The 18,800-nt window shown below is 55.2% G+C and overlaps 2 protein-coding genes across 3 annotated transcripts; both read left to right on the forward strand.

Annotated features, from left to right (window-relative positions):
- Positions 1 to 220: 220 nt before the first annotated feature.
- On the forward strand, positions 221 to 5,911 carry LRP10 (LDL receptor related protein 10). The gene is made up of 7 exons (XM_032481668.1): positions 221 to 834; positions 1,241 to 1,285; positions 1,799 to 1,934; positions 2,877 to 3,067; positions 3,178 to 4,195; positions 4,526 to 4,655; positions 4,786 to 5,911. Exons 1-7 carry the CDS (start codon positions 804 to 806, stop codon positions 5,371 to 5,373), a joined length of 2,139 nt encoding a protein of 712 aa, XP_032337559.1. The 5' UTR covers positions 221 to 803; the 3' UTR covers positions 5,374 to 5,911.
- Positions 5,912 to 9,939: 4,028 nt separating this feature from the next.
- Positions 9,940 to 14,399, forward strand: REM2 (RRAD and GEM like GTPase 2). Of its 2 annotated transcripts, XM_032481696.1 has the most exons (6): positions 10,036 to 10,151; positions 10,717 to 10,924; positions 11,420 to 11,755; positions 12,001 to 12,074; positions 12,789 to 12,996; positions 13,321 to 14,399. In XM_032481696.1, the coding sequence occupies exons 2-6, from the start codon at positions 10,831 to 10,833 to the stop codon at positions 13,614 to 13,616; spliced, it is 1,008 nt and encodes a 335-aa protein (XP_032337587.1). In that variant the 5' UTR covers positions 10,036 to 10,151; positions 10,717 to 10,830; the 3' UTR covers positions 13,617 to 14,399. The 2 variants fall into 2 exon arrangements, with proteins under 2 accessions (XP_032337586.1, XP_032337587.1); XM_032481695.1 differs by lacking the exon at positions 10,717 to 10,924 and having other exon boundaries at positions 9,940 to 10,151.
- The last annotated feature ends 4,401 nt before the right edge of the window (positions 14,400 to 18,800 follow it).

Below are 18,800 nucleotides of genomic sequence, written 5' to 3' on the forward strand. Positions count from 1 at the left end.
TGGCAGTTACAGAATAAGAAGTTGCCCTTTGACAAACGTGTCCTGTAACAAATGTGTTACACGGAAAGGACTAAACAAAGCAGAGTTAAAAGTGGCGGCTGAGCGCCTTAAGAGCCCGTGTGACTAGAGCTCGTAGGACCGGAAAGGGGTTAAGGCGGGTAGGTGGGCGGGGCGAGCGCGTTGATTGGCAGGGGTGGGGCAAGACTCGTCACCCGCCCCCTCCCTCCGCCCCGGCTCCTCCAACCCCTGGGCTGGCCTAGGGTACCGCCTGGGCAAGGGCCGAGGAGCTGGGCTGAGTCGCCAGTCCCCCTCCCCGCTCCCCTGCCGCATTCCGCGGGCTGGACGCGCTGGAGAAGTTGAGCTGCGCCCGGGCTGGCCCTGGGGGCTGACAGTCGGCAAAGTTTGGCCCAAAGAGGAAGTGGCCTCAAGCCCCGGCAGGTGGCGGACAGGCCTGGACCGGATCGTTCGCGGCCTGCGGGCGGGCTCTAGGCGAGGACGCACCCCAGCGCGGGGCCTCGAGCCTACTCCCAGGGCTTTGGGGGCCAGCCTCGGGAGAGAGCGCGGCGGCGGCCGGGGAAAACAACTCTGAAGTTGGCGAGAGGCACCGCCCCTGCTCCCGGGACGCCGCCACCTCCCACTCGCCCCCAGCCCTGGCATCCAGAGCTTCGGTCGAGGAGCCCGGGCCATGGAGCCCCCTAGGGGAGGCGGCACTGGGGGGCCTGGACGCCCGGAGCGGCGCCGCCTCCCCACTGGCTAGACGACCGAAGCTCTGGGACTCTTCCCGCACCTCTGGACGGCTCACGATGCCGCCGGCCATCCTCCTCTTACTCCTCGGTAAGAAACCGAAACGAGACTACTCGCCCGGCACCCCGCTCCCGGGGCTGTTACCGGGCTCAGGGGCTCTAGCTCCCTTCTTCCTACGCGGCCCCTCACCCTACCCTGTCTGCCCGTGTCCCCCACCCCCTGCCACTGCCCCCGGCGCTGCCTGCCCCAAGCCCTCGGAAATTTCCACCCGCTTCCCTCACCCCTCATCCTCCCTCTGGCCTCCGCAGATCACTGTACCCACCCCAACAGGCCGTGCTGCCGACTTTCCTTCGAGGTCACACACCGCTGCCTTCCTCTGCTCCCCACCACCCCTTCCGTAAACTACCCGGAAGTCTCAGCTCCCTTTCCTCCTTGAGTTGCTCAGGTGAAGAAAATTCCAAAGCGTGACTCTTGCCCTTTCTCGCTCTTCCTCTAGGAGGCGCTCTGGCCCACCCAGATCGGATCATTCTCCCAAATCCTGGTGAGTAGAGGATGCCCCTGGGGTCCCGCGGGCTTGGTAATGAGGGAGGACCCAAGGGAAAGACTCTCTTGTCCTTGAATTCTTCTGGTACCATAGTTTTAGAGTGGAGATCATCCACCCTTTATTTTACAGATGGGGAGACAGAGCCAGCATGAACTCTCTCCTGGTAGTTTTGTTCAACAACCCCCCCCCCCCCAAATATCCTTGCTTGATCTGTCTAGCCAAAATGTAGTCTCCTTGAGGGAAGCAGTATTTCCTGTCCCTCTTAGCCCAGTGACTGGCACAAAGCAGACCTCATATTGTTTGTGGTGTTGATACTTCAGGTGGAACTATGATGAGTGCGGAGAGGAGGGGGCCCATTGAAGATTGTGGCTCTGGAGTGTGTGTGGCTGGGGCAGGGGAGCTTCTCTGCTCCTTCTGGAAGAGTCCAATCCCTTGGAGGCCTCAAGCCTGAGGAAGGGTGGGATGGTTAAGAGGCTGTCGACCAGTGTCCCTACCTTCCTCTCTCTCCAGCCTGTGAGGACCCCCCGGCGGTGCTCTTGGAAGTGCAGGGCACCTTACAGAGGCCAGTGGGCCGGGACAGCCGCAGCTCCCCTGCCAACTGCACCTGGCTTATCCTGGGCAGCAAGGAGCAGACTGTAACAGTCAGGTGAGAAGCAGGGCAAGACCCTATTCCTTTGCCCCACGCCTCCTCCTCTGCCATGGAAAAGCCTTCAGGGATCACTGCTCCATGGAATTTCCAACCCTGTCAACAGGGGGAAGAGTAGAATTAGATTTGGCCTAGTCTGCCCTAAAAGCCTGGCTTATTCTGGACCAGACACAGTGAATTGGGGCTGGGCTGGAGTGGACATCTAGCTCGGGTCCTGTCATCCCTGAAGGACGATAGTCACTCTAGAAACAGTCCTTGGGCTCAAATGTGGCTGTTCTGAGAGGTCCTTCAGTCCATTACACATCCTTACCTGGGAGTCAGAGCTGTTCCTTCATTAGCTTAGAACCTTCCTTAGCCTCCCCAGATCTTTTAAACAGTCCAGGTCTCACTGGGCCCCTCTGATGTTGGGCTGCGGGGTTGTGGCCCATGTTAAGTACCTGGCTGTTTGCTTCACACAGTTCACTTCCCATGAGTTTACCCAGAAAAGGGTAGGGGAAGGGAGAGGGCAATCTGGGGAGAGGTTGTTGGGGTGGAGGGATCAGACTGCCATGGTGATCTCAGGTTTCACCACTGGGCACTGGGAGGGGATGGTGAGTTCTGGTTAATTAACTGTATGGTACCTGCCGGTCACTTCTCACACCATACTTGGGTGACAGAGCTGCAACACCAAGAAAGCAATAAATCTGTCCTGACTCGGTCCGGAACACAAATCAGTTTTCCCTAAGGGTTCTAGGATGCACTCGTCTCATGGTGCTGTAGGCCTCTGTTAGGGCTATTGCCATTGCTTACAAAGGAATTGGACTGTTTTCATTTGGCTGTCTGGATTATGGATAAGCAGGCGTTTGTGCTTCCTGGGGTAGAAGGGGCCTGACAACACTGGGGGAGGAAGACGCTGGCAGTGGTCAAGAGTATCTTACTTCCTGCTCTCTTCCACCCCTGTAGGTTCCAAAAACTGCACCTGGCCTGTGGCTCAGAGCGCTTAATCCTGCGGTCCCCCATCCAGCCACAGATCTCCCTATGCGAGGCCCCTGCCAGCCCCCTGCAGCTGCCTGGAGGCAACGTCACCATCACCTACAGCTATGCCGGGGCCAGAGCACCCATGGGCCAGGGCTTCTTGCTCTCCTACAGCCAAGGTAAGCTGGACAAGGCTGTCCGTGGGATGTTAGAACAGGCAGTGGAAGGGAGGAGGGGAGGATCCCACCAGGTCCAGTGCTTCACAGCCCCTCTCCATGTGCCTCTGCAGATTGGCTGATGTGCCTGCAGGATGAGTTCCAGTGCCTCAACCACCGCTGTGTGCCCTTCATCCAGCGCTGCGATGGGATTGATGACTGTGGTGATGGCTCTGATGAGGCAGGTTGCAGCTCAGACCCCTTCCCTGACCTGACCTCAGTCCCTGACCCCACCCCACCCTGCAATCACACCTTGGAAGACTTCTATGGGGTCTTCTCCTCCCTTGGGTACTCACACCTGGCCTCAGTCTCCCACCCCCAGTCCTGCCTCTGGCTGTTGGACCCCCATGACGGCCGGCGCCTGGCAGTGCGCTTCACGGCCCTAGACCTGGGCTATGGAGATGCAGTGCACGTGTATGATGGCGCCGGGCCCCCCAAGACCCTCCGGCTGCTGCGCAGCCTCACCCACTTCAGCAACGGTAAGGCCGTCACTGTGGAGACGCTGTCCGGCCAGGCCACCGTCGACTACCACACAGTTGCTTGGAGCAGTGGTCGGGGCTTCAATGCCACCTACCATGTGCGGGGCTACTGCTTGCCTTGGGACCGACCCTGCGGCCTAGGCTCTGGCTTGGGGGCTAGTGAGGGCCTAGGTGAGCGCTGCTACAGCGAGGCTCAGCGCTGCGACGGCTTGTGGGACTGTGCTGATGGCACGGATGAGGAGAACTGCCCCAGCTGCCCGCCTGGACACTACCCCTGTGGGGCCGCCGGCAGCCCCGGTGCCACAGCCTGCTACCTGCCTGCTGACCGCTGCAACTACCAGACCTTCTGTGCTGACGGAGCGGACGAGAGACGCTGTCGGCACTGCCAGCCCGGGAACTTCCGATGCCGGGATGAGAAGTGTGTGTACGAGACTTGGGTGTGTGACGGGCAGCCAGACTGCGCAGACGGCAGCGATGAGTGGGACTGCTCCTATGCCCTGCCCCGCAAGGTCATCACCGCCGCAGTCATCGGCAGCCTGGTGTGTGGCTTGCTGCTGGTCATTGCCCTGGGCTGCACCTGCAAGCTCTATGCCATTCGCACCCAGGAGTACAGGTCAGTGGGAGTGCAGCTGGCTGTGGCGGAGTGGGGACCCAGGGCAAGAAGGCCTGTGCAGCCACAGGAGACCTGAGGGTGCCCACGCTGGGGACAGGTTCCAGTGACCAGCTTATGGGTTGGCTCCTGGTGTTGTCGGGCTTGGGGGCAGGGGTGCTTCTCCGAGGGAGGGACAGGTCTAGATCCTGAAAGCAATCTCAAGGAAGGTGGGGGACCCCAGATGACTTTGGGAAGTCCTGGTCTGGGTATGGAGGGAAGAGGCCTGTCCATGCTGAGACAGGCGGCTCTGGCCGGAAGCACCTGTGACTGAGCAGCCCTCATCCCTTCCAGCATCTTCGCCCCCCTCTCCCGGATGGAGGCTGAGATAGTGCAGCAGCAGGCACCTCCCTCATACGGACAGCTCATTGCCCAGGGTGCCATCCCACCTGTAGAGGACTTCCCTACAGAGAACCCTAATGATGTAAGTCACCCTCCCCCACCTGACCACCTCCCGCTCCCAGCCCCCTGTGGTCCTGCCGTCGCACCCTCCTTTCAGGCTTCTGGCCGTCCCCACCCCCTCTGACCCCACTGTCTTCCTCCTCTCCTTGCAGAACTCAGTGCTGGGCAACCTGCGTTCTCTGCTACAGATCTTACGCCAGGACATGACTCCAGGGGGTGCCCCAGGTGCCCGCCGCCGCCAGCGGGGCCGCTCTATGCGCCGCCTGGTGCGCCGTCTCCGCCGCTGGGGCCTGCTTCCTCGGACCAACCCCCCAGCCCGGACTCCTGAGACCAGATCTCAGGTCACACCTTCTGCTGCTTCCCTCGAGACCGTAGATGGCAGCACGGGTCCAGCCCGTGAGGGTGGAGCGGTGGGTGGGCAGGATGGGGAACAGGCACCCCCGCTGCCTGTCAAGGCTCCACTGCCACCTGCCAGCACATCTCCAGCCTTCCCTACTGTCCCCGAGGCCCCGGCGCCACTGCCCGTGGCACCCCTGGAGCCATCACTGCTGTCTGGAGTGGTGCAGGCCCTGCGAGGCCGCCTCCTGCCCAGCCTGCGGCCCCCAGGACCAACCCGGACCCCACCCGGACCCCACACGACAGTCCTGTCCCCAGAGGATGAGGACGATGTGCTTTTGGTGCCACTGGCTGAGCCAGGGGTCTGGGTGGTTGAAGCGGAGGATGAGCCACTGCTTGCCTGAGGTGACCCGGCTTCCCTGGGGGCTCTATTCACAGTGACAAACCTTTAGAGAGCAGGTCAGCTTCCCTTCCACTACTTCCCTCCTGTCCCTCAGTCTGAGGGCACTTGATGGGCCTCCCACTGATCCCATGTAGCTACTGTAAAGTTAGGTGTCCCTCAGGCAGGAAGAGGGGTCACACAGAGCCCCCTCTGTGCATGCCAGAGACCACAGCCCACCGCCACCCCCACCCCACACCACCACCACTTGGGTGGCTGTTTTTAAAAAGTAAAGTTCTTAAAGGGTCATAGGCCTGGATACTCCATCCTTGCCAAAGCCCCATCCAAAAGTGGCCTTAAGCACCAGAATGCCAACTGGCTGGAGATGTCCAGCTTCCAAGGGGAGGATTTGGGCAGGGTCTGAGGTTTTGCCAAAGGTAATCCCGCCTGCAAGTCCTGGCTCATAAAAAGAGCACAACAAATGCTTTTGTTCCATAGCTAAATCATTGCCCAGGAAGCCAAGGTTGAAAATAAAGGAATCAGAAATTTAAGATTTTTGTAAATGAGCTGTGAGCCTGAGTCCTGCCTCTCTACCCATCTCAGCTTATGCTCCCCTCACCTTGCTCCTCCCAGTGAAGGCCTTGGCTCTGCCCTCCACCTCCTGCCCTCTTCCTGCTTATCGTCCAACCACCCTGCCCTGGTGGGGCACTCAGAGGGTGAAAAAATTCTGGGAACCCTAAGACTAACCCTCTCCACCTCCACTCACTGCCTGGGGCCCAGCTCTACAGTGACTGACCCCGGGGCTGAGCACTAAGCCTTTGCCCTCACTGCCAGGCAGGAATTTGTGAGCCAGCTGGGCACTGCAGCTGGGAAGCTTCCCATTTACAGAGTATTCGCAGAGCACATATCATAGCATCACCTTGGCCAAATCCAAGAGGTCCTCCTGGAAGAGAGCCCAAACTGGACCTTAAAGAATGCTGTCAGAGGTGGAATAGAACTGTGAATTATAGGCAGGGTGAGAGTTCACAGGATAAGTAAACTAAGCAGACAGTGACGGCTAGAGCTGTAGGAGGGACCTGGGCTTTCTGAGAAGGGGCCAGGAGTGTAATCAGTGGCCAGAGCTGAAGAATGGGAGAGGGTGATGGAAGAGGAGGGAATGATCTCTGGGAAATGTTGGGACCCAGCCTCTGGTAAGGACAGTAACCGCTGTCCCAGAGTTTAAAAGGAAAATCAGAAAAACAAACAAAAGTGAAAGGAAAATCAATCAAGACAAAGAATTTAGAAAAAGTCCAGGGGGTGGGTGTGCCCCCAAGAACAGCACTGAGCCACTTCCCTTACAGAACCAGTCCCCAGAGAAACGGGTTCCCCCTTACGCTCGCCCTTACCTTTCCTGCCTAGCCTGGCCTATCCCTGCCCCTCTGGTGGAGGGGCCCTGTGGATTACACCCTGTCAACATCCTCACGCCAGCACTAATTGCGTGTTTCCCCTGCCAGTGAGCAAGAGCCTAGGGAAATGGTAGAGGGGGGATCCGGGGCAGTCCTGGGACACTGGCATCTTGGCTCCGGGAAGGCTCGAGCTCCTTTCATTCCACACCCTCTCCAGAGATTGGGGAAGGGGCTCCAGAGGTCTTCATCTTTGCTGGCTGTTCTCCCTTTGGACCTGCCTTCCTCAGTGTAAACAATCCCTGGGTCCCACCAGTGTCAGGCCCAGTGAGAACAGTGAAGCAGGGAGTGTTGATTTCCTCTCCCGTGTCCTCCACTACCTCCCCTCCCGTGCTCCTCTCTGCTACCTCACATTCTCATCCCTTGTCCTGCTCCAGACCTTTCACCTCCCAGGGGTATTTGGAATTTGAAAGTGGACAAAGATTTGAGGTAAAAGAATGCCCCTCATGGTGGAATGCTTCAGAATGCTGGAGGGAGGACTTGAGGGAAGAGTTCACTAGGAAGGCCTGGGCACATAGGTTCATGGGCCTGAAAGATGCTCACTGGGTGCTGGGTACGTGCTCCAGGAGGTACAAGCAGTAACACTATGTCAGCCTCAGTGAAGCCCCAGGTTGGCGGGGAGAGGAGACTGACCTTGTACAGGCAGAATGGAGAAACTCAGAGGGTCCCACCTAGGCAAGGGTGGAGCATTGGGGAGCTGTCATTATATTCACCATGGAAAATGAAATGAGGTGACTTCAAATCAGGATAGACACCACTATCCAAGGTGCCCAGTATCAGGGGTGTGGAACTCCTGTCAAGGCCCTTGATGGGGAGGAAGGAGGCGATCTCACTTATGAGATGGGAATCAAGCTGCAAATCTGAGATAATCTGAGCAAATAGCAGAAGTCAGTCCTTAAGGAGCAGAATCTGGGCCTGATCCAAGCTCCAAGCCACCCTGGGAGAAGAGGGGGACCCCTAGCCACATGGCCTGAGGCTGTTGGAGCACCCAGTGGTCAGGCAACCTGTTGAGTGCCAGATCCTTTACCTCACAAGACTGTGCCATGGGCATCACGGCCCCAATTCACAGGCTCAGGCGCAGCTTCGGAGGAATTATGAGACTGGCCCAGTCTCTACTGAGAGGCAGAATTAAACCTGGATCACCTCGGTTCCAAATCTCACCCTGTCCCATTATTCCACAGGACCTCCCATTCCTGAGGGAGCCTGGATGTGGGCAAGTTCACAGCCTCTTATAGTGGAAAGAGAACTGGTGGTTCAGGGTGAAACCCAGCCTGCTTCTTTGGCCTAAGACTGGATTGAGGGCAGGCCGAAGTCACGGTCAAGAATCCTCGCTGGGGTCTGCAGCACCTGACACTCTTATCTGGTATCTTAGAAAGGAATCCTACCCCCTCAATAAGTATTCCAGACACACAAAGTTCACCCCTTTACAACTTATGACTTTAAAAACTCATTTTGGAAGGAAGTCAAACCTAACACTCATCTTTAGCACATCTGCAATAAAATATAAATCTTTCTGGATAGCTGAGGGTCATTCATAGAAACCAATGACTTCTTTACAGCAGTGTTTTCAGAAGCTGTAACAGTGTCAAGGAAGCTATATGTCTTAATACCAGATGACCTTAGACCACTTTTTAAATGCTTATGACTGCTTTAAAAGTCTTCTGTGATGTTGCCTCCTTGCTGTCAGGCTATCAGTGGTCACTTGCTGCTGTAAGTGGGCTTCTAATCTTTGAGCGCAGGAACACACATGGACACATTAAAACTGTGAATAAAGTAAGGACAAGTGGGCTGTGACTGAGGACTAGAGAGCCTGTCCAATGTGTGAAGTGCATGAGGATTATAGCTGCTTAAGAGTTCTTTCTGCTCCTTCTAGACCCCACAATGTTGCCCTGCAGCTGACCTCCAGATAAGCAAAGTGTCACTGCACAAGTGATCCCAAGATCACTATTTGCTTCTTTGATTGGAAAAGCCCACCGAAAATCGAAATATGTTCTCAATAATAGGATACAGTTGGAATATTTAAGACAAGGAAGGCAGCATAGCATAGAGATGAAAAACAGTCTTTTTTTCTTAGCATTGGAATGCTCTGGGTGGGAATCCTGGTGTCCCCATTTTCCAGCTGCATGATTGATTTGGGGCACAGGCCACCCACCTACCACTCTGAGCATCAGGGTCATGAGGATGAAAGGAGATAATGCAGGAAGGTGCTTAGTACAGCACCTGGCAAAAATGGGGTGAGAAGGGGCCAGGAAATCAGAAATGTGTGTGTGGATGCTTGGAGGTGTCAGGAAGGAAGACAAATGGGAGCCTGAAGCAAAAGGGACGAGGCAGAAAAGGAGCAGTAAAGAAGCCCGGACATCCTAGCTTCCCACTAAGGCATAGGCATCGTCTTGTGTCTGCCCTGTGCAGCCCAGGAGGCCTGGGGCAGCCCCAGAGAGCACTGAGAGTTGGGCTGGTGCCCCCGGCCCCCCACCTGGGATTGGAACATCTTCTAGAGGGCTAGTTGTCTCTCCCCTTTTTCCTGCTCTGATTAACACAAGGTGGGTGGGCCTGGCAGGGAGGGAGATGGGGAGGAAGTCCCCACAGTGGTTTGTACCCACCAGAACCTATTAAAAGAATGAAGCGGCCCAAACAAAGCAGCCATCACTCCTGTCTCCCTAGGGGCCGGGGAAATGGGGACTTTCGTGGGTCTTAGCCCAGAAGGGGTAGTACTGGGAAGAAGAAGGTAGTAGGGAAGTTTGGTGGTGAGCAGGTTGGCTCTCCTCCTGTCCCTGCATCTCTTTTGGTTTCTGCCTCTAGCCCTTCCATTTACCCACAGAGCACCCAGTCTGGGCTGGACACTGGGCTGGAGGGCTGGGATGCAGAGACAAATGACACAGTCCTAGCTCCTGGAGAAAGACCGCCCAGGCCCTGGGTCCTGGCCTCCTGCCATCCTCAGCTCCCTTATCCACTGACCCCTCACCCCACTTCTTTGAACCCGTCTCTTCTGCCCCTCTGACTTTGTTCTGTTCATGTCTTAAGCAGACTCCACAGTGTGTATGCTCCCAGAGGGAAGCGACACAAAGGAAGGGGGTGCAGAAAGGAGGGAATCCCGCTGACATCACTGCTCATTAGCATGTGTGACCTCATCAGGGGGTGGGACTATTTCCCCAGGTGTCGGGGGGAGGGCTGGAGGGGTGGTATTTAAAGGGAAAAGCTGACTGTGCGGCTGAGAGGGAGCGGGTGCTGCGAGCCACCAGGCTGCACACACGCACACCGATGCACACAGACCTCGACACCGACATGGACACGGACACGGAAACCACAGCACTCTGCCCCTCTGGCAGCCACCAGGCCTCCCCGCCAGGGACGCCCACACCAGGTGAGGGCTAAGCTGGCAGGTTCTCGCTGAATCTATGGGGGTGGGAGCTGAAGCTTTGATGGGGAGGTCAGAACTAGGGGTTGAAGAAGCTTAAACCCAAACAGCAAGAGGAAAGAGCAACTCAGGAAGTAGGGAAGCCTCCTGTCCACACTAGGACTGGGGCTGGGCTGAGGTGGGGGTAGGGGGCAGCTGGGGACTACCTAAATATCCCCTTACCCACCCATCACCCAGGGCTTCACTGGGGAAACTGGTGCTTAGCCCCTAGGTCTGCCTCATTCCCAAGAGGCTGGGATGCGCAGGAGGGAAGGGGGAAAGAAAGGGCAGCCCATGAGCCTGGGAATCACGGGCAGGGGGCTACCCTGGGGACCTGTTGTAAGGGTTTCTCTGGCTCCTGGATGCCCTGGCTGCCAGTCAAGTATTGATCCTGGGCTATTTCCAGCCTCTCTCCATCCCCCTTTGTTGTGTCTGTCGTTCCTCCTCCAGTTACCCTGACCCGTGCATTGTCACTCTCCCTCTCGCTCCTGCTCTCTTGTTCTCTCTCTCCCTCCCTCCTTCTCTCCCTCAGCCTCACCATGAACACAGTATTCTCTCAGCCTCACCATGAACACAATATTCTCTCGGACTCACAGAAGCAGCCAGGGGTGCAGAAGGATTCTCACACACAACTGTGCACTGGGGGATGCTTACCTGCAGGGCCTCGGGAAGAGGCAGCCCCTCTCACACACCCACGGAGACCCAACACACACATTTCAAAGAGCGAAGGCCCTTCCCAGGTACAGGCACTCCACAAAGTTTTTGACTCTATCTATGAACCTGGGCAGCAGCTTCAGCTTCTCATCCCCTGGGGCCCTCCGCAGCGTGGGGATCACCAGTGCAGGAACCAGGAGAGCGAAAGGCCTCTCTGTGTTAGCAAGAGCAGCCCCGGGGCCAGAGGCCTAGTCTGGGGGTGTGCCTGTGTGTCAGTGTGGAGTGTGAGTGGGTGTGTGAGCCTGTGCACAGGTGCCTCCCCTGCATGGGGTATGTTTTGAACAGGCTGTGGCTGGAACCATACTGGAACCAGTCTTCAGCTCGGCATTTTGGACCCCCAGCAGCTCAGGCTTCTGGGGGAGTTCAGTGGAAGAGGTCAGACCAAAGATTCTCAGCTCCTTCTGGGTCATGGTCTTGACTGGTCCTCTGAAGCTGGAGCAGCCAGGACTGAGTCCTCTGCAGATAGCTGGGCCTACCCCACTCATAGCTTCCTTCTCTTTGCCCAAACCCTCCCAAAGCAGATGCCACTCTGCTAAAGAAGCCAGAGAAACTGTTAGCAGGGCTGGACCGTGGCGGGCCACCCCCCGCCCCGGGGGTCCCCAGACGAAGAGGCAGTATGCCTGTCCCCTACAAGCACCAGCTGCGGCGGGCCCAGGCTGTAGATGAACTTGACTGGCCACCTCATGCCTCATCCTCTGGCTCCTCTGACTCCCTGGGCTCAGGGGAAGCAGCCCCTACCGAAAAGGACGGCATCTTCAAAGTCATGCTGGTGGGGGAGAGCGGCGTGGGCAAGAGCACCCTAGCAGGCACTTTCGGTGGTCTCCAGGGAGACAGTGCTCACGAGCTGGAGAATCCAGGTATTTGGGGGAGCCCTGCAAGGGTTGAGGGCACCTCTGGAGCCCTAGTGAGGGACGGACGAGCTCAAGGCATGAGCAGCCCTGGAGACTAGAACCTAAGAGAAGCTGTCCCAATGCTTTCTGCAGTTACCTCCCTGGAGGGGGCTCCCTGGTGCTGGGATCTCAGGCATCCCCGGGTTACCACGTCTTACAGGTGTTGGGGAGCCTCCTAATGTGCTCTATTACATGTCCTTATTTCCCAACAGAGGACACCTATGAGAGACGCATCATGGTGGATAAGGAAGAAGTGACTCTGGTTGTTTATGACATCTGGGAACAGGTGAGAACTAAGATGTGGCTGCAAGTAGGTGATGAAACCTGGGAGAGTTGAGGAGGGGCAAAGTCTGGCTGAAGGCTGGTGGGATGGCAGGCCCTGGGTTTAACATGTAATGGAACCTGATCTTTCATATGTATTGTCTCAAGAGCAAAGGCCCACACAAGTGTGCATACGGTGGCACTGAGAGCCGCTGTCTGATTTCCAGGATCTTCTAACCCATAGGAAAGTTAGAATCTGAATTTGGCAAACCCTGCAGCTGCAAGCCAGGCTGAACACCCTAAAACTGACCCCCTCCATACATTTTTCAGCCTGGAAGAGTCTGATTAGACAAGACAAGAGCTCAGGGCTCTGAAATGTCACGGAAGGGGGCTTGTGAATATTTGGACATAAATGATTACTATGCAGAAATGAGAGACCAGATTACATACACTTGAATAGCATTCATTTTTTAAGAGCTTAAGCATAAGAAAGTAGGATGGGCCACCCTAGTCAAGGATCCTATGTCCCCCATTTGCCCATGAGGAGCTCGCATTACAAACTCCTCTCTTCTCCACACTCACATTCTGGATATGGAGATTCTGCCATTAACTAGTTCTGCTGTCCTAAGCAGGTGGCTTCTCCCTCACATCCTGGTTCCTTATCCTTGAGGTGCAGGTGCTGGACAGGTTCTCCCATGCCTCCAGCCCTGACATTCCACGACTCTCTGCCCATCTACAGGGGGATGCAGGGGGGTGGCTGCGGGACCACTGCCTTCAGACCGGGGATGCCTTTCTCATCGTCTTCTCAGTCACCGACCGACGAAGCTTCTCCAAAGTTCCAGAGACCCTGCTACGGCTCAGGGCTGGGAGGCCCCACCACGACCTGCCTGTCATCCTCGTTGGAAATAAGAGTGACCTGGCCCGCTCCCGGGAGGTCTCTCTGGAGGGTGGGTATCCTGAATCTCATCCATACTTGCATTCTCGGGATCCTCTCCCTGCCAGATCAACTCTTCTCTATAAGGCCCTTCTACGCTCCTGACCCTAGGGCCCTGAGACTCCCTCCTCTTCACACCCCTTGACCTCGCCTCTTCTCAAGGCTTTCTCTTTCCCCTCCGCGCCACCACCGCCCTCCACTTGATCCCTGCCTTGTTCTCTCAGTTGGGAGAGATTCACTCGCCCCAGTCCCTTTCCACTGCACGCCCGGGATCCCCCCAGGCTCCCCCCACCCCACCCCGCAGCGGGCTTGCGCCTGAACAGGTCCCTTCCTGCAGAGGGCCGCCATTTGGCAGGGACACTGAGCTGCAAGCACATTGAGACGTCGGCCGCGCTGCACCACAACACGCGGGAGCTCTTCGAAGGCGCGGTGCGCCAGATCCGGCTGCGGCGCGGCCGGAACCGCGCCGGGGGCCCTCGGCCCGAGTGGGGCAGCCCCGAGGGACCACCGCCGCCCGCGCGCCGCGAGAGCCTCACCAAGAAGGCCAAGCGCTTCCTTGCCAACCTGGTGCCGCGCAACGCCAAGTTCTTCAAGCAGCGCTCCAGGTCGTGTCACGACCTCTCTGTGCTCTGAGCCGCGGTCGCCATGGTCACCGCGGTCGCCATGCTCACCGCACCCTCCGCTCGCCCCCTCGCCCCGCCCCTCCCCGGTCCGACCGGCTTCCCTTGCGAAGACCGTCTAGGAAACCAAAAACTCTCGGGACGCCCTGGAGTGACCGCAGGAGGCGCCCCCCCCCCCCGCCCCCAGGCCCCGGCGGGTGTCGCCCCCACCCGTTCCGCGCGCTCTCCGGTTACCTCCCGGCCCCAGGGCTCCTGGAAGGCGAGGACGCCGACCCGCCGGGGTGCGCCGTGGCCGGTGGGCGGGGCGGGTTCCGGCTGGAGGGGAGAAAGGTAGTTCTGCAAGATGTTCTGTTTTTTATTAATTCGCGCTTGACCATCTCCCCTGTAAAGAGATCCTAAAAAGCAAGAACTGGAAAAGTGCTTTGTAGACTCCTTTACAGTTTTCCACCTTTGTACTCTGCGCGAATATGCCTCAACTTTAAGAGATTCTTAAAGGTAAAGACACGGAGCTGCTGCTTTTGAGACTTTCCTTAAGTGTTCTGGCTCTTATGCTGCACTTGTCCACTTTGCCTTTAAGAAGTTCTTAAAGGCAAGGGCCTGGAAGCGCAGTTCTCCAGAATTAATTCTGTGGTTTACCGGCTCACCACCGCACTTCCCCTTTAAGGTTATTAAAGGTAAGGTGTGCAGACTTTTGCCTTCAGTTGCCAGCGTGAAGAGCTAAGCGGTGGCAGCTCCAATTTGGCCGGCGCCCAGGAGGCACCAGCCAGGGGACCACCTTTTCCTTTTCAATAAAGAATTTTTCTACTGCACTTGCTTACTCTGACTCTCTGTTCTCAAAGCCCCCATGGAAGGGATGAATGTAGATGGAAACTGTTACAGACAAGAAAACTCAGGCTCAGAGGACTAAGGAACCTAGATCTCTAGAGAGGCTCCAGAACTGACTTAGTCCTGGAGTAGTCTAGGACGGTGCAAAAGGCCCTAAAGATACCACGGGTTCAGTTGCCCTCTGCCAGCGAAAAAAACAGGCCTGGAGAGGAACAGGGACCTCCTAGAAGTAATTTAGTAACTCAGTGACACAGTGGATCAAGTCCCCATCTCCTTACCCCACCCTTATTTTGCAAGAAGCAGCCTGGAGGCTACATTTTGTGTCCAGAGCTACACTGAGCTGTGGCCTGGGCTGGTTCAAGGTGGGGCCCACAACCACAAAGGAGGCTCATCAGCTGGGGTGTGATGGGGTTGGCCTGCACCACCCCTGGCAGGGCCCCACCACCCCAGCTGTCACCTGCAAGGCCCGTGTGAGAACTGAAGCTGTCAGTGCCTCCCCTGAGAACACCCACGCTTGCTGCTGCCTGAGTTTGAACAAAAGGAGCAGAGGCAGCAGCTCCCCTCACCCCTAGACACACAATAAAGCTACCTGAGCACCTGAGGACCAGGCCCCCACTCCACCCCACCCAGAACTCAACTCGACTGGAAAAAGAGATGAGATGTCTGCTGAGTCCTTACTGCTGGAGAGGAGCCAACAAGGACTAGTGGGCAGGGGTGGTGAGATGATAATATGAATAATGATACTATCCTTAGGACTTTATTCACTTAAGCTATTAATTCTTTAATGACTATATAAGGTGTTATTGCCTTTTTTTACTGTGGAAAAAGCAGAAGGTTTAAGTAGCTTGCTAGAGGTCAATAAGCAATAGAGGTAGGCGTCCACTCATGTCTGCTTACTTAATGGGGGTTTTATCCAGCTTTGCAGCTGAGGTTCCTCTTCCAGTAAGGATGGGAAGAAGAGGGAGAGGGACTATAGAAGAAATGCAGGGAACACTATGGGCAGAGCCATGGACAGTGGCTGTGGTAAAAGGGCCAGAGAAATGACATGCCTGTAGTGGAGTAAGCCAGCTCTAAACTCTGGGGACCAGGAACACAGGCAGTTCAAGTTAGAAAATGCAGGAAAACACACTGGACCCATTAAGAGACCAGATGGTTCTACAGTTGGGTTGAAACCTCAGGGACATGAGAAGGAGGGGTAAGAGACAACACTGAAAAAAAGGGCTGGAGCCCTACTGCAAAGGACCTTAAATGCCAGGCAAAGGAGTTTGTGCCCAACTCTGTAGGCAGTGAGAATCAGTGACGGTCTCCGAGTGTGTGACATGACGAGGCTGGTCCTTTGGGAAGAGAAGGCTGGGAGAGGTGTGCATGGACTGGAGCAGCAGAGGCAAGGCCTGAGGAGCTGCATTTAGGGTGCAATCACAGTAATACATACGGAGGGTAATGAAGGACCACCCTAGGGAGATGGCAGCAGGAAAGGAGAGGCGGCACAGATTTTAGAGTCAGAATTTATGAGACTTGGCAACTGAGAAGCTGGGTATAAAGAGAGGGAGGAGTTGCAGGTGATAGGAAGATGGTGAGGAACTGGGAATTAGGGGGCAGAGGAGGTAGCCGGTGAGTGGCTCTATTCTGGAGACCCTTGAGTTTGAGATGCTTAGAAAAACTTCCATATGGAGAGTTTCAGCAGCTCCCTGGATAACTGAGTCTGAAATTCCGAACAAGTTAGGACAAGAGACACAAATATGAGAATAGTTGCCAGAAGAATGGTAGTAGAAAACCAGAGAAAAGAATGAGATGCAGGGCAGTCACACAAGTCCCTGTGCTTAGATTAATGCTCTGCTCTCCCTTTAACAAGGAGCCCTGCAATTTCATTTTGCCCAAGGACCCACAAATTACACTAAGGGAGATACTAAGGGGGAGGGTGTAATATATAGGCTGGATCCTTAGCCTCAAACCACACATGGGCTATAGGGGTCTGTGATTTTTGTGAAATGGTACAATCTGATGTGTTTGTGCAGTCACGCATTTGTCTGAGAATAGGTTCACAAATCCCATCAGACTTCCAAAGAGGTCTGTGACCCAAAAGATCACGAATCAGGATGGTACTGATTGCTGCTGAGAAGGGGAACCGGGTGGGTGGAGGACAGGTGTGGGAGGTTTACTTTTCATTGTATGCCCTTCTCCTACCTTTTGAGTTGTTAACTATGGTATACCCTACCTGTTCAAAAACTAAGTAATTTAAAACAAATCAAAGTTTGGTGTTCCAGAGAAAGAAGAGGGACTAAAGAGAGAGTCCCGGGGATAGGCAGGTGAGAAGGCGGAGATGCAGCCGCCAAAGAGGTAATGAAAGAACTAGGATTGAGCTTACTGAGGCTACTGCCCAGGGAGGAGGGCTTTCTAGTGGAAGGGCATCACCAATGGTCAAACATGCCAAGAGGGAAGGATGAGGAACAAGAAGGCAGTGCCTTTCACATGGCAGAAGTCTGAAGATGATGACGGCAGGACCTCCCCCACGAGGGGAGCCACACACGCCACAAGCTTCCCTCCCCCCAACTCCGCCAATTCCATCAGCCCGACCCATCTGTGTGTTCCCTCCAGCCGCCTACAGGAAAGAGCTCAGAACAGACGGAAGCTGAAGCCCTTCTCCCGCCAGACTTGGGAGAGATGGGGTCTTTTCCGAGAGCCTGGCCGTTCTTTTCCCACCCTCTGATCAAGGCAAGGTAGGGCCGGCTACTGATGTGGGCTAGTGTGAGAGATCAGTAAAGGGGCTGGGGCCTGAGCTGCCTGTGCCAGGTAAGGTCCTCTCTGCCCTCATGCTCCTCTTAGCCTCTGCAATTTGGTCTTGGGGTCTATGCTCCCTTATCAGCCCAGCCCCTGCCCAACCCCTACTAACCCACAAGGCCCTCTCATTGGCCAAGAGCATAGACTGGGTGTTCTCTCCCTTGAGATCCCAAAGGTGAGGCCAGTCCAGTCTTAGAAGGTATCCCTCTGCTGTGGGCCTCTGCTCACAATTGGCCCTTTCTGCCCTGCTGCATCTAACCCTTTATAGAAAAGCTGGAGCAGGGGCTGTCCTCTTCTGAAAGGCTGTGAGAATCATGAAAGGACACTCCACAAGTCTTCTGGGTTAAACCGTCACTCCCAGCAAGCCCACTCATACATACCTCTTTTTATTAATCTAACATAGTTCCAATCCACATAAGTCTAAGTAAATTCTTCCTGGATATTTTAACCTTTCATCCACAAGGGCCTGTTCCACTCAAATACTGCCGTATGCCAGTCACTGTGCTGGGCCTATGCAGAAAACAAATACAGGTAAGATACTATCCCTGCCCTCAAGTAGCTTATAACTGAGCTGGAGAGACAGGACAAGGCACTATATGGCCAAAACAGAGGCAAACTATACCACATTCTAACTCTTTGACTGCAAGCTACATCATGCACTCTATGTCTGAATGGAAGAAACAAAATTTGGAAGACATATTTTAGGAACTGGGCCTTGGAGGTTTTAGGTGGGCTGTAGATAGATGGGAGGAAGAAGGGGAAAAACGCCTTGTACTGAAACTACATGAGCAACCGCACAGGAGAAATGGCAGGCAGCCTGCCACATGATGAGGTGAAGACTCCCTGTGTGGCAGGCAGCAGAATTTGGGGGGACTGTTCGGCCAAGTTGTCAAGGGCCCAAAAACCAGAGCAGAGCATCCGGCTTCTTAGTCCTTTACCACGTAGGAGGCTGTCTGATGGATATACTCAAGGGATTTGAGTCTTGCTGTTGTGCCTCCATAGCTTGGTGGCCTGGTAAACTCAAGATGTGAATACAAATTCAGTGGGGTCTTGCAAACGTTTTAGCTAACACTCAGGCCCACTACTTACTGGATGGAAGTCTATGGAGGAAGTCACTCTTAACCTCTCGTCTTTCTGAACCTCAGCCCTTCCAGTTATAAAATGAGGATACTAGTACCTACCTTGTTGTGAGGACTAGATAAAACTGCAAATATTTTGTAATTATACAAATAAGCAGTGGAAGTAATGTTTTTTTTTTGCAACTTGTGTCTGGTCCCTCATTCAGACAACCAGGCAGCTTGCTAACCTCTCAAAACACAGCACCACTCTAAAGGTACAAATTTAAGTTGTGGTCCGCGAGGTCCAACACACCTCCCACAGGACTCACAGGTAACCCATTACGGGATTTGTTGTTTGGGGAGGATTAGGGGGAAGATTGGCAACTGAAGCCTAAGGATGGTATTATACTACAGTTTCCCATTTTTTTTGGTTCAAATTATAACTTTAGGGAGAGGACCTGTGCACATTTAAAATGCTTATTCTGAAAGGAAATTGCCAGATTAGGTAGGATGGGGCTCTGGAGACCAACAAAGGC

Source organism: Camelus ferus, chromosome 6, assembly GCF_009834535.1.
Source record: "Camelus ferus isolate YT-003-E chromosome 6, BCGSAC_Cfer_1.0, whole genome shotgun sequence".
In the NCBI taxonomy this organism is placed as follows: domain Eukaryota; kingdom Metazoa; phylum Chordata; class Mammalia; order Artiodactyla; family Camelidae; genus Camelus; species Camelus ferus.

What these genes read in the sequence shown, in the direction of transcription:
- LRP10 (XM_032481668.1), top strand. Translation starts at nt 804, where the DNA reads ATGCCGCCGGCCATCCTCCTCTTACTCCTCG. An exon ending in ATTCGCACCCAGGAGTACAG is followed by an intron (nt 4,196 to 4,525) that starts GTCAGTGGGAGT and finishes CATCCCTTCCAG; the next exon opens with CATCTTCGCCCCCCTCTCCC. An exon ending in CTACAGAGAACCCTAATGAT is followed by an intron (nt 4,656 to 4,785) that starts GTAAGTCACCCT and finishes CTCTCCTTGCAG; the next exon opens with AACTCAGTGCTGGGCAACCT.
- REM2 (XM_032481695.1), top strand. Translation starts at nt 10,049, where the DNA reads ATGCACACAGACCTCGACACCGACATGGACACGGACACGGAAACCACA. An exon ending in GCCAGGGACGCCCACACCAG is followed by an intron (nt 10,152 to 11,419) that starts GTGAGGGCTAAG and finishes CTCCCAAAGCAG; the next exon opens with ATGCCACTCTGCTAAAGAAG. An exon ending in TCACGAGCTGGAGAATCCAG is followed by an intron (nt 11,756 to 12,000) that starts GTATTTGGGGGA and finishes ATTTCCCAACAG; the next exon opens with AGGACACCTATGAGAGACGC.